At 30.6% G+C, this 16,000-nt stretch overlaps 1 protein-coding gene across 1 annotated transcript; it reads left to right on the top strand.

The window, feature by feature from the left end:
* Window positions 1-13,913: 13,913 nt before the first annotated feature.
* LOTGIDRAFT_160412 (hypothetical protein) lies at window positions 13,914-15,680 on the top strand (the record flags this gene model as incomplete). Its single annotated transcript, XM_009055561.1, has 1 exon — window positions 13,914-15,680. One exon carries the CDS (start codon window positions 13,914-13,916, stop codon window positions 15,678-15,680), a length of 1,767 nt encoding a protein of 588 aa, XP_009053809.1.
* Between the last annotated feature and the right edge of the window lie 320 nt (window positions 15,681-16,000).

Here is a 16,000-nt window from a genome sequence, read left to right as displayed (position 1 = left end):
AGAAACTATTGCAATACAGACTAAAGTAATTCCAAGCGAAATTCTGTATTTCAAGTGAATTCTGCCTTATTTCACACTTTCCAATTAATGATGCTTAATAAATGTGAAATTCGCAGTGGCCATGACTCCACAAGCTTATTTTGACACACACATAACAGCCTCATCAGGACAAATGGACAGGGGGATTAATTCTCAAACATTTCCAACAAGAACTTGACAACAAATTATTTTCAATTTTAAAATCTTGCACAGGCACAACAAGCTACAATAACATGGAATAAGATTTCAATTTTCTTTATGACATTAACATAAGACTCAGTATAAAAATACCATTCTTTCAATTACTTAAGTTTGTATCTGTTAGTGTTACTAGTTTATTTTTAAACACAAATCTTACCATTCTTACTTTTTTTCTAATCACATATTTAAGCTATGTTTACACTATCAGATATTCTAAATTGGCTTCAACTAACTCTTTAAAGGAACACTACCTCTTAGAATTTACATAAAATTTAATCTCTCCCAATACGAGTATTAAGTAATTTTACAAATAATTACTGAAAAATGCTGACAATTTTAGCAAGTGTTATTCAATAATTACTAAATTTTATGGATAATTACTTAGTTTTATTGTAAATTACTAAGTTTTATGTATAATTACTAAGCTTTATGGATTCATTAGATTATAGAGGAATTCTGTTGTATAGTTGTGACATCATGATGCAAAGTGATCACTCAATCCATTTTTGTATAATTGCTTGGTGTTCTGCCACAATGGAGATATTTTCATAAAATGATGTTGCCAGGTAACATCAGATCTGATTGGATGATTAAACATGGGTCAGTTCATTGATTATTGATGATATTGAATCAATCATTACTAAGCCACCCAGTTCAATGATCGAGGTGTTGTAAAATCAATTTGCAATACAGGTTATCATTTGCTTCAAAGAATGCTACCTCTAAGAACATAAAATTAAAATTCCTAAACTTGGCCAATAAGAATATATATCTTAGACTTATCTGGTGTCACAAGTTAACAACAGAATCCCTGTTTATGATGATAAATCCATTAAACTAAGTAGTCATTAAAAAGGCTTAAAAATATTAAGCATTTTTCAATAATAACCTACAGTCTTATGGATAATCTTACAGATTTATCAGATTATAGACGGATTCTGTTGGATAGCTGGCACCAACTAAGATCGCTTTGGCCAAGATAAAAAAAAATTCATATTTTTTGTCACCTATTAGTAAGAGGTAGTATTCCTTTAACTGTTAATAATTTGATCTACATCTTACTTTTCTGCAGTGTGCAATGAGTAAAACTTTTCCTGGTAATCAGCTTTAGCCTACTTATAGAATGATGTAAACCTAACATTAGTTTAGTCAGATTATTAGAATGTTTAGTAGAACATGTCCAGCTTGCCTTCTTAAATTATCATGAAACTTATCAAAACACAACCTTACTTCTTTATCTATTTTCTAGTTGAAATATTACTATACCTACTTCCATTCTATACCTTAACATTCTTTAACTATAGTTTTATCTTGGTTGTACAATAGAATTCCACATTCTAGAACCCCTGTTGCTAACCTGGGGTGTTTCACCCCCTGGGTGTGTGGGACTAGGGTGTCAGGGGTGTGGCCAACTGGTGTAGGAGAAGAATTTATTTTGAATTGAGAGAGCACCTCTCATCTACACATGCTGGAAATGTGGATGAAACAAATTTTTGGGGGTGTGAAAGGTCCATGTGATTGCTCCAGGGGTGTGAAGGCTGAAAAAGGATAGGAACCACTGTTCTAGAAGATGAATTTCTAGAATCAAGCAAATTCACTGTCAAAATAGGAGGCAAATACAGCATATTTGAATATTGATTTTGAATTTAACTCATGGATAAGCCTTTCAAGCGATTCAGATTGCTTAAATTAGTTTATTCCTGATGAATTCAATTACTGCCGTTCAAATTTGTTTTTTTACTACGTACATCTCTGACTACAAACAACATAATATTACATTGTATCGTGGATTCATGCAGTATTCGTTCAGACATGTCTCAAGATTGCTTCTAGGAACTATACACCAAAGTGCTAGGCTTATTGTGCACTTTAGAAACTATTTCAAGGGTTGCAAAAAAAGATTTTCTAAAGACTGATAGCTTCTATTGGTGGCCTCTTGACTTAGGATTTTATACTTCCTATAATTTTGAATTAAATTACAGATCAACTTAAATGGTACAATTTGCTATACTGACATCACAGTTTGGTCTATGTTTCTGAACTTACAGGAACCAAAATGTTATCTGACGGAATGGTTAAAATATAAGATTTACCATAATTGTCCCTGATTAGCATACAAACCATTTTTGAAACCCTGTCAATAAGGATCCAGGAATCTTCAGGAATTAAAAAGTTCAGAAGTTCAACAATATATAAAACAATAAGTAACAGAAATAGACAGAAAGTAACAGGAGTTTTTATAGTTAGTCTTATCAAATTTCACTAATATTATATAGTTACACACAAATACTTCAAGAATGTATGTATCTTCAAACTACATCACTAGCTTAGTTTAAATTTAAATCATGCCTTATCAACTATAACAAGGTTCTAATTGGGCTGAGGAAAGTTTACAAGTGATAGTACTCAGAATTCCTGAAAATGTCTTGGACTTTGGAAATTTCAATTTCAATAAAAATGTGTACTTAGTCTAAATCATTTTGAAATTCTATGTCAAAGATATTGAAATATTGTGTGATGACTTTTGATTATTCCACACACTCTACTATTGTTTACCTGGTTGAGCCAATGAAATTCATCAATACCATGCAGTGTACAATAAGGGAAATGTTGCTAATGTTTTCTTTGTATTTCCAACTGTCAAGATCTTAACTTGCTCAGTTTTCAGCACCTTGGGCCTCGGTTTATATGTGAAGAAGGGTGAAATAAAATCAGGGAGAAGGAGAAATGAGTGAGGGAACCACATAATATCAAACAGAAATTCAACTTTGCACAATCCCTATTATAATTAATGAGTCATATGCATGAAGGTATTGAATTAAATTGACAAAACAAGACTTGGTATAAGAGGATTGGTTCAAGGTCATTAGTGAATTTTATCTACAGAAGGAGTGGAGAACTGGTACATGTGAGTGCATTGCAGTGCACCGTTTAACAGCACACCACGCACTGTCAAGGTTATCAATATACTGACAGTTTAGATGTAGAGCATAACATTATATTACCAGTGGTGCCTGTATTCATGCCACATTGCTAATAGTACATATATCACTTTTTATAAATAATTTGAAAAAACCTCATATGTGTTTACGTACATCAAAATTATTCAGTAATCAACAAATATTTTTATAATATAGGTCATATTATATTTCAAGTACTTTTAACAAATCATTTTCAATAATGAATTAAGATAGCTCAACGTGTTAATTATCAAAAACTGAATAAAACACAATTTTTTACGTCTTGCTTTTTATATAATTCTCATTACTTTCAAGCTATGTAACATAATTTAGTGTACAATGAGGTAAACTGTCAGTGCAAGAACACTCTTTTATCAATGACATCTTGATGTCGTCAAATGTTAAATTCGATAAACTACTGTGGGCATGGGTTTACAAGGTTGGATCAAACTTTTACCCACTTCCACAATTTGAGCATTCCATTGTAATAACTCCTACAGAAGCCACGAATATCTCTTTGACAACTCGTTTTTATAAGCCCATTTGAAAATAGATGTTTTACACAAGGAGTCTTTAAGTTCCACACTGTATGATTATATAGATCGCTGATATATTGATTTGATTGGAAGTCAATATTTTTCAAGGTTTTCATGGTTTCATAACTTTTAGAACTAAACTACGCCAGTTCACAGACAACTTAAAATACCATATGACCTTCAAATAAACAACTACATATTCTTGCATATAGTGAGTTTGATTTTGATCGAGATTTTTCACACATAATTGTCTCATCAACTACTATATAAACAATAGTGATATATAACAATTAATCAAGTTATTTATTCAATTGTATAACTAGTAGGAATATCTGAAATAATCAAAACAATCAATCAGGTTATTTATTCAATTGTATAACTAGTAGGAATATCTGAAATAATCAAAACAATCAATCAGGTTATTTATTCAATTGTAAAACTAGTAGGAATATCTGAAATAAACAAAACAATTAATCAAGTTATTTATTCAATTGTATAACTTGGAATAACTGAAATAAACTTATACAATAAATCAGGTTATTTAATCAACTGTATTTTATTCAATTGTATAACTAGTAGGAATATCTAAAATAAAAAAAACAATAAATAAGGTTATTTATTCAATTGTATAACTTGGAATAACTGAAATAATCTTAAAAATAAATCAGGTTATTATTCAATTGTATAACTTTGAAAACCTCAAATAAGCTGAACAATAAATCAATTGTATAATTTGGAATAACTGAAATAAACAAAACACCAAATCAGGTTATTTATTCAATTGTATAAATTGGAATAACTGAAATAAACTTATACAATAAATCAGGTTATTTATTCAATTGTATAACTTGGAATATCTGAAATAAACAAAACAATAAATCAGGTTATTTATTCAATTGTATAAACTGGAATAACTGAAATAAACAAAACAATAAATCAGGTTATTTAATCAACTGTATAACTTGGAATAACTGAAATAAACTAGGATACGCTTGTATTCACCAATTATTGATTGAAGATATAAAATATTATCCAAATAACAATAATATTGATTATTCCTCGCTAACCCGGAATACGAGTTAAAAATAAATCAATATGTAAAGTATACAATTTGATTGATTGAATAGTAACGAAGGATCAATTATCGTCCACCAGTAGTCAGAGGTTGTGCCATTATTGGTTCCTTTTTTATTCTTTCTCTTGCTTTGTTCTTACATAGGCTAGTAATAGAGTATCATTTGATAAGAGTTTATCCAGCTGTGAATTGGCCTGGTTTTCTTTTCACTATTCTACAAGGCGTATAAAATATCACCTCAATGTAATTGCATGTATATTTCCTCCAACAAGTTCACTCCTCACTCAACTTGCTGGCTACATGATAACTGTTATTTTTTTACTCTAATATATTTAACTAGTGTAGTCTATAATATGAGTCACTATGATTTATTTTAGTATGTTAAAAAATTTGAACTTTCGGCATGATATACCTAATGCTGTTTAATATAGTGCCGCCTTGTGTAACCTATATTTGTCTTGAAATATAACAAATGCGACCTGAAGTTCAGTTTTTAAAATCATTTATGTACTAGAAAATCAATAGCAGAACTACTGTGATTAAAATCTGTTTACATTTCAATATTATTTATTTTTAATAGTTTATACTTTGTTTGATATTGTAAAGAATACATTTGTTTATCTTATCGATTAAACTAAATTTTTACCAACAAATCTAATTCTTTGAAAACAGTTTTTAGTTAAATTCCTACCAAATATGCTTTTTAATCAAAAATAACTTGGAGAATATTAATCTAAATGTTAGCTTGTATTAGATACCAATTTTAACTGGAATTGAGTTTTAATCTCCACAGTAATATTTGCTGAATTATAGTGAAATCAAACATCAGATTTTAATTCTAAAAAGTGATACATATAGATTAAACTGTGCTCTTTTTTCAATAAATGTAGTAAAAAGTGATGTTTAAATAAGATACCAAAACATCTCTAGAAATACAAAATGCTGTGTTCATTTATTTTTCTCCAAAATTACTTTTAATTTTTTTTTAAACTGTTTTTTGTACTTAAAGCGTAATGAAATATGTTATTTTATCTGAATATATGAAATTTATTATTTTGATATCTGATAAACTTTCTTAAATAGAAATTCATATCAGATTTTGACCAATAAAATTGTATATATACTGTACATATCATTATTCAATTGTATCTATTTTTTAGGAAAAAAAATTTGCCAAAGATTGGCTTGAACATAAACATCAACTGGTAATAATGATACCAAATAAATTCAAATAGCTTTGAGAATCTAACATAGTATAGTTTTTCAAATCTTAAACACCTTTTTTTAAGAAATATTGGCTTATACATAACCTAGCTGTCCTAGAAAATTTCAAAAAGTAACATTAACATATAAGCGTTTCTGACTGCTTTGACGCTGAAAAGAACAGTTAGGATATAAAACTCCATACATTCTTTATTTCACTTCATCTCTAACTATTCTTAACCAAATTTAAAATTCTAGTCTAATTTGTGAGTCTTCTCTCTTCTTGGCTCAAAAATCAATAATCTTACATGATATTCTTCTATTTCAATTTTACATAATATAAACATGTTGTTTCTAGACTTTTTTAACAGACAAAAAAATCAATTTGTAATAGTATTTACATTCTAATATGAATTCAATCAACAACTCAGAAAAATGAAAACTGAGCTTAGAAAACTGGTTACATCTAACTGCAGAGACAACTATTAAATATGAAATACACAAGAGTTATTCCAAATTCAATGGGGAATACTTTAAAGGGACAGATGCGCCCTTTTGGGGGATGATTTGAGTTTTGATATGTAAATAGTCTTCAACTAGAAATGTACAAAAATTGCATAATTCCTTCAAAAATATCTCGAACTAGGAATTTCTTTTCCTGTTTCTATAGATGTCTTTTTATATATATGACAGTGTCTCAACTTTAATACGTGAATAATTCTGGATACACATGGATTAGAATGCTCAAACAGCCAGCTGTGTATTATTACTGATTCGCTTAGCTAAAAAATTCCTTAATTCTGAGACTAAGGTATGATTGGTCAACAAGACAGTAAAAAGCTTATCACTGAATTCAAATTTTCAAGGTCATAATATATCTTTAAAAGAATACTTCTTCATAGAATGAACATAAATGATTTAGATTTTCAAATTTGGCCAATAAGAGTATATTTTCATCTTTGGACCTACCCAGTACCCATATACAACAGAATCCTGATATAATCTGATAAATCCATAAAACTAAGTAATTATCCTTAAAACTATGTAATTATTGAAAAAATAAACCAAACTTTTGATGATGATAACCACCATTAGCTATCATTAGTCCTACTCTATAATCAAAAGAATCCAGAACTGTACATAGAGTGCATTGGACACTCTTGAACCTAAACCCCAAATCTTAAGTTTGAGAGTCATCATAATTGTTGTTTAAGTTTTATAACTTGTCATGAGTTTTCCTCCATTTTGTATCTAAAGTTTCAGTTTGAAAAAAAAGTTTATACATTGGACAATGCTAACTTCAAATGACCACATAAGAATTCAACTTTATAATTGTACATAAATTTTGTGAAAAAATGAAAATTTTTAGACCATAATCACCCACAAAATTACAATGAACCATAGAGACAAACATTGACCTCAATTTTTTTTTATTCATGTTCTTTGAGGGCTAGATAATTACTCCATTTAATTCAAATTCATCCTAGTTACTTACAATAAATTTGTTCAACTGTATCACCCTAAAGAATGTCAAATTCAAACATGAATAAATGTAAAGAGATGCTCATGAATAAATTCAAATTCAAGGGTATTGTATAGCAAGTGAATAATATTATGACCTATATTCTTATAGCATCTAAATACTTCTAATGGGGATTCGATGGAGGTTTTCTGGCTCATGTATGTGTATGAGTACACTTTAAGCTTTCATTAAGACTAACTTGAATTACATATTTAACAAATATAGTGTGCGTAATTCCAGAACTTGTACTTTGCTTTGGTTTCTATAATTCCAGAAAAATTAACAAGTGTATGGCACTACTTTGAAAGTACCAATATGGTTTGAATCCCTATATAGTGAGAAAAATGTTAACATTGATTAACAATGCAGTATTTTTTAACGTTGATTAACAATGCAGTATTTTTTTAACATTGATTAACAATGCAGTATTTTTTAACATTGATTAACAATGCAGTATTTTTTAACATTTGAAAATCACTTTTATGAAGTATTATTGATTTAGTTCACTTTTTTGAGTTACAATCTAAACGAAATACAGATCTAAATGTTATTCTGTGGGTAACTCCACTTCTTGTTTAAACAATATTTATTGATAATTTACAAAATCATACATATGCTATAGATTAATGTTGGTTTCAGAAACAAGCCGAAGCTTATATAAATCTGTTACCAATACGAATATTTACAGATGATAAAAGTATAACTTACATAATGTAGGAGTTGACAGCAGCGAAATGTACATTGGAAACAAAACAGGAAGTGACAAACATATTTACAAAAGGAAAGGGAATAGGGCCGAACAAATTCATTGGTGAATAAAATGTTATTGATAATGACAAATGAAAATAGTTGAGAGGGGGGATGAGGGTGTTTATCGTTAATCAAAATAAAATAATCTTCGTTTTAAAACGGAGGCCATACTTCTCATTCATGATCTGTAGTAATTGTCATACACCAGAATTTCTAGGTCAATAATATATTCAGCCAATCAAATGCTGAGCTCAATAATAACTTTATCTTCCAAATTATCTAAACTATTGGATAATTATTGTTTAACATTGACTTGTCTTGTAAACAAACCTTTAGAAGTATTTTGATAATACAGCATTTCTCCAAATTTGACAGAACATCATTTAGAGAAAAATTTATTCAGATCATAAATGGCAGGTATTTTTAACAAAACAATCCGATTCTGGATTACAATTAGATTTCAATAATTTTTAACTTAAAAACTGCTTAAATGTATTTTTCAGTCAATTATTGTATAATAGTGTTAATAAAATCCGGAATTTCTGTGTATATTATCATTAATTGATTAACAGAAATGAACTCTATTCAACTACCTGATATTCTATCATCAATACAATAAACTATGAACAAGTTGTAGAAAGATGAAGAATTACTATGGTTAATAATGAAATGTTGTTTGAAATGTTGCTATGTCAATATATTCTAACTAATATTAATCAATAAACACAATGACAACAGGATATTCTTTCCTATTATTTTCCTTTCTACCTGGTCAGAATGAATAACACTTTATCTAGATATCAAATAGACTTGTAGTCACAATAGAACTATATCAGTACTTATATCTCATCTTATCTTAAGGTGCAGCATTTTAATGCAAGCTATGCATTTCTTTTATATTTCAGGCTGTAATGATCTACTTTAATTTCAAATTATGGCAAAAATTATTAATCCTTTCTTATCAATGTCAAAAGCAAAGGTTAAAGCTTTTAATTTTAAGTTTTACTCAATTGGTTGGTTGGCAGATGACAAGTTAGCACCGCTTACAGACTAGGTAGTTGTTGGTAGTCTTAGTAGGTGGATCAGGATCAACTGGATGACATTTGTGAGTGGGTCGGAAGTCATCTGGTGCCAAAAAGGTGCCAATACATATTCCTGTTAGTTTAAGACAACCTCCATATATATGTCAGATGAACAAGCTGATGCAGGAGTGTGAAAAAGTGTCAATCAACATTTCTCCAGAACAGCTGATGCAAAATCTAAATAATCTTTAGTTTACCAATTTCCTCAAAAGCAAGAAAACAAAATTATTTCCAAAATAGGCATAGCCCCAGGGCATTTCATAATTGCATAGCCCAATTTTCTTTCCCAACAAAGAGACCATTTAACGTATTTTATACCTTATAGTATATCGCTTCAATGAAATTTGATGCTATATACCTTATTCTTATTCAAATTCAACACCATAATTGTTCGAAATATTTAAGGTTTTACTCTAATAAATTTCAATAATAAAAAATTTCAGTGAATAGCTTGTCAAAATAATATATCAGATATGACATTGAAAACCCATTTTAAAAGAAAAATTTCTTATAGATTTTTTCTTTAAAAAAAGAAGGGAAATAAAAACACAACATCAATAAGAAAAAGTCCAAAAGCAAAGACTCAGAGAGACTTAATTTTTTGTTTACTTTATTTGCAGGAAACTGCTCTGTTGCAAAAAAAAAATGAACAAATTTAAATAATGGTGCATTAACATGTAGTACCGAAGCTCCTTGATTCCAAATCTTTTTGACTCATGGTACATCTTTTCTATGTTTAAAAGCCCCTAGTGCCCGTTTGCTAAGCAAAAGAGGTGAATATCCTAAAGTCTACAAATGGCTTACTCCAATTTTATTACAAAGCACTTGTAAACTACAATTTAAATTGTCCAGGAGACCCTAAAATACACCCTGTGGTGTGCACTAGAACAAACAACAGTAAACCGACATCCACCACCCTCCAAAGTAAGACTTGCTTGCGGACATTTGCAGGTGAACCACACTGTCCCCAAGGTCATTCTTCAGCCTTGTAGATCTAATCTGTTGATTTAAAGCCCCCAAAAATCTAAATTTAGCTTACTATAATTAAGAAAAACTTGTTTTGTTCTGCTATTTTCTGTCTCAAATGTGAGAGCTCAGATGGTTCATAAAGTTGGGGGGAAAAACTTTACAATATCATGAGGTCACTATTGTACAAATCATTTGACTTACTTATAAATGCCATTGTATTGTCATAATTTTTGGTATTAACAGGAATTTGCAATGATCCCAATAGAAGCTATAAATGTCTTCAATAATAAATTCAAAGGCATGAAAACCTTTCATACAAAATTTACAAAAGAAACAGAAATAAACAACAGAAAAATATATTTTATTTCCCATTTAAGACTTCGATCAAACACAAAAAGGCTAAAATCAAGCTTTCAATTGAATATTTGAAAATATAAATTTTGAAATGTAAATGTCAAAAGTAGTGTGAGGTGTATATGTCATAAAGTAAGGTGAATGTTTAATGGCTTTCAAACCTGAATAATTCATAATTAACTGACAAGAATAGCAATCAAGAACAAATAAATAACCTTGATAAAATGTCTTAATATTATATACATATTGGCAAGTCTACCTCATAAACCATTCTTACATAACAATCTATAGATCTATTATGTCAATTCTTCAACTGTCAGATTTACTAGGCTCTCTCAATTATGTGTTAATTATGTTAATTGGTGTGGTGGGAGACTGGGCAGATTAAAAGTATGCATGGCTTTGTTATTGACCATGCACCGTGACCTTTTGGTGAAGAGTAATCTATTCAAGAATATCACTGGGGCCACATTTGCAATGAAGATAAAAGGAAAACAAATCAATGTTAGGTTTTATTCAAGATAACACTAAAGCCAGTGTTTAGATAAGAGTTAATGTTTAGTGTTAAGATTTGAATAGTGTTATTCAAGTCATATTCACTGTTTGAAGTCACCACCTGTTCAACACATTTTTCAATTGTTATGCAATCTTAATAAGATATCAGTACAAATTACTATTTATACATTTTATATTATACAGATTAGCTACACTAAAACTTTTATATCTATAAGCTTTAAAATTTCATTAATTTATGCAGTTAATTTCAAAATTTGCATTAGGAATATTTAAACACATTTCAAAAAATCATTTAAAATTTAAGAATTGGCATAATAATTTTAAATTTAAGAATTGGCATAATAATTTTAAATTTAAGAATTTGCATAATGATTTTTAATTATGCATATTTGCCGAAAAGGCAAAATAATTTTTTAATTTCAATTTTGCAAAAATGAATTAATAAGAGTCTGCATCTAAACTCTAAGAAATTGTATCATCAATTTTAAGAATTTACGTCATCAATTTTAAGAATTTACGTCATCAATTTTAAGAATTTGCATCATCAATTTTAAGAATTTACGTCATCAATTTTAAGAATTTGCATCATCAATTTAAAGATTTTAATAATTTTTTGCATAATCCAAATATCATGATATTCGAGAATATTAAAGACTTAATCAAAAACAGCGTGAAATTTTAATTACACAAATTGTAATTATCCATTCAAATTCAATCTTTTGTTTCCAAACTTAAATCCTGCATGAATCAAAATACTAACACAATTATTTATATTTAAGTCAAATAAGTGAATGGACATATTTTAAAAGAATTACCCTCTTCTTATAAAAAATATCAAATGTTAACAATGTCATTTATTTAAAACATAAAAAAAAAGAAGGAAATATTTAAAATATTTGATGTACTACATAACCGATAATACCTAGTCCACTAGTCAATTATAATATATACTACAAGCTCACTAAATAGAAAAAAAACTCTCTTTATTTGCCATGGAGCATCAGAACATCTGTCTTTATATTTGTTTAATGTGAAACTTCAATGATGACCTATATTATAGTAACAGAGCCTCTCAGTATAGCTTTGAGAAAACCAATAAAATATCTAATTGCATACACTCCCCTTCAAATTATATTTCATATTTTACTAGCCCTACATTTCCACTACTCTCAAACCAAACTAATCAATGTTTCCTTTTCTACTGAACTTGCTAATAACAATTATCTGTATTTCATCCTTTAATTGCATAGCAACGACCTTATTATGCAGCTGCTTGAAGCAGTGCTGATAATTGAATACTGCCATAAAAACATCAAGAGATACTTGCAGGGGATTGGCTGGCTCCAGTCATGTGACTGGATTTATCAGGTTAATGCATGCCAAACTAGTCATATTCACTCAAATCTGAGATGCATTTAATAGAAGGCAAGCTGGCTTTGTTAGGTTGGCACCTACTTAGTGAGTAGTTAACACTAAAGGATTAGTTTTATAGTCAAGTGATTAGTGAACCAACAGACAGTTAGTGAGAGAATACTGGTATTGGATACAACAGCTCTATGAGTGATTCAGATGTTGTTGCATAAAGGATTTGAGACTACCTAGTAGAAGAAAGAAGAAAAGAATAGAAGAGCCTGGTGTATAGTAGTAGTGGAGTGTATGTTAGCTAGCAGACTCATCTGTTTCATATTATATGGCTGACCATTCTGACTATATTATCATCAAGTGTATTTAGTGTACAGTGCTATTAGCAGTGAAATAGTGTATGTGACTTTTAAGTCAACAAGAAAAAGGAGAAAAAGCCAGTAAACATGTAATAACTGTTAGATAAAGAGAAAAGAGTGAAATGTTGAACTGTAAGTCAAGGCTATTATTGTAGTGTAGTTATTTTTTTAACTCACTGTTTTAATGTGGGTTATTGACTATAGACCAACTCTTATGGATGCTAACTGTTATTCTTGTTAAACAGTCATCAGTGTATTTGAAGCTAGGAAAGACTGACTCTGATTTGTTGATATTGATATCAAATGAAACCAGTGAAGCAGAAGTCAATTATCTAATGGATTCTTTCTCCATCTTGTTTTTATAGAATTTAACATAAATGGATACAATGGTTAGAGTATAGTGAACACAAATTATTAAATGGTGACTTGAATTATAACTAGAGCTGTAATGAAGTATATTATATTCATGTGAACTTATTAAATTCAGGGTTTTTTGTGTAAAACATTCAGGTTAAAAACAATATTCACAATTATCTCATTATTGTTGTACTTCTACACATTTTAATCTACAACGTATCTACCTCAAGTGATGATGTCGCGCCGCAAGGATTTAACGTTAGGCGAAAAGTTACAAGTCATCCAAGCCATCGACGAAAAAAAATCGCAAAATATCATCGCTCAAGAATTTGAAGTGTCACAATCGACCATATCGCGTATTGCCAAAAACAGGGAACATATCATTAGTTTATTCAACAAAGTCGGACATGGCCATCGAAAACGAAAGCGCGAGGGAAAGACGATGGAAATTGAAATTGAACTGTTGAAGTGGTACCAAAGTTGCGGTGATGTGCATATAAGTACCCAAATGTTGTTTGATAAATCTAAGGAAATTGCTTTATCTATGGGAAGTTTTGATTTTACACCGACTGCTGGCTGGCTTCAAAGATGGAAGGAACGAAACCGTTTACAAGTGAAGAAGGAAATTATGAACTTTGCTCCAAAATATCCCAGCAAAGAACCCTCATACATAGCTGACGATTCATATTCGGGTGCGTTAATTGAAGAAACATTATTAAAAGTGCTAGAAATATATCAACCAGAGGATATTTTTAACTGTCAAGAAACTGGATTGTATTATAATGCTATGCCTGAGTGCTCCCCAAAGAACTCTAATGGTGACATAAAGATCACTAATGAAACAAATGATGAAACTAGCGAAGGTGAGAAGGCTGAAGGGGAGAGTGGGAAGGCTGAAAGGGAGAGTGAGAAGGCTGAAGGGGAGAGCGAGAAGGCTGGAGGAGAGAGTGAGATGGCTGAAGGGGAGGATAATCATTCGGTCGTTAGTAAAGAGGCAGATAATCAAAATGGTAGTGAGAAGTCAAGTAAAGTTGCTAGTACATATGATCGAATGACACTTCTATTGTGTTGTAATATGGCCGGGTCAGAGAAACTCAGACCATTGATTATTTGTAACAATACAACAGTTAAATTAGAGGATAATGAAGCCCCCGTTATTTACAAGACAAACAATTATGGTCTTATGACAACTGATTTGTTTGCATCCTGGCTTGAAGATCTCGATAAAACCATGGAGAAAGACAAAAGACAAATTTGTATGATTTTAACTGATGTTGATGAACATACTTCCCGTTGTGCGTTAAATAATATCCGCTTGGTATATGTACCTCCTGGAACTACCTCATTCACTCATCCACTCAATCATGGAATCATCCAAAACTTCAAAGCCCTATATCGCCAGCAGACCATCTCCAAAATGCATGTACAGAAATCTGATGATTTGGTCAACTCAACTACAAAACTAGGCGTATTAGATGGTATTTTCATGCTCAGTGAATCATGGGACCAAGTCAAACAATCCACCATACAAAACTGCTTTATGAAAGCCATGATGGGCGCTGCGTCTGTCAATGAATCAAATGAAGTCAACGAGAATGAGGTTGTCAGCCCTCCCCAGAACATGACAAAGGAAGAATTTCATAAATTTGTCAACATCGATGATCATCTACAGTGCTTTGCTACCAGTCGTTCACCACTACTCTCTAAATACCATGTTCCTCATGAGTCTCCATCTGTTGGTGAAATGTTGGCCAATATAGAAAAGAAAGTACAGGCTATGAGTGAGAATGGTAGCAGTCCCCCACGATATCAGTCAACACCTTTACGTCACACTGCCTCACCTATCAACTTAGCCAAAGATAAATCATCCATTGGTATCAATTTATCACACAGTGCCAACTCTAGCCGAAATCAAAGTCCTGTCATGTTCGATGGTGGTGAACATCCAAGAAAGAAGAACAAATTAGACAAACTGGCTCATCGTCTAATGAATGGTGAAGACAAATCCTCTAGTCCTAAAACGCCAAGTACATCAAGTGTAACAAATCATCACTCCAAGTCAATCTCATCCTCATCATCATCTGCATCAACCAAATCAACGCCCAAAATGTTACCCAACATGGCAGCTGCCAATCCATTCATGCAGTTTCAAATGCTAAATATGATGCAACATCAACTCAATCCATTAATGGCCGCCAATACGTTATCACCTGCATTGAATCCGTTTGTTCAGGGAGCTACCCAGAATCCTTCACATCAAGATGCTTTAGTGGCACTTGATACTTTACGTCAGTATTTGGAGTCGCGTAATGATGAGGCTTGTTTGGGAGCATTCAAAGTGTTTGATGCCTTTGTGAGATTCAGCATTATGCGAAATCTGCAACAAAGAATGTAAAGTGCTCATTGAGTTATATTTATGTGAATTGTGCCTATTTTATGTGTAATCGTATTAAGTATATTAAGACTCCCAGCGTGTGAATCGGGTATTAAACATCATTTTCATTGTGTAGGATATCATAAATCCCCATCAAAAAATATAACATTGTGTTGTAAAAGTGCAAAGTAGTGTCCAGACACTCACCAAATTGTAGTGTAAAACCGTCACAAGTATAAATATTTTTGTAAACATATTTTACATATCAGGGTTTTTTTTGGAAAAAAAAATAGTTTTTAAATGTGCCTAATGTTGTAAGATCACAAATTTGAGATATTTCT

This window comes from Lottia gigantea (genome assembly GCF_000327385.1).
Source record: "Lottia gigantea unplaced genomic scaffold LOTGIsca_25, whole genome shotgun sequence".
NCBI classification, from domain to species: Eukaryota; Metazoa; Mollusca; class Gastropoda; family Lottiidae; genus Lottia; species Lottia gigantea.
This window is presented reverse-complemented; position numbering and strand designations above follow the sequence as displayed.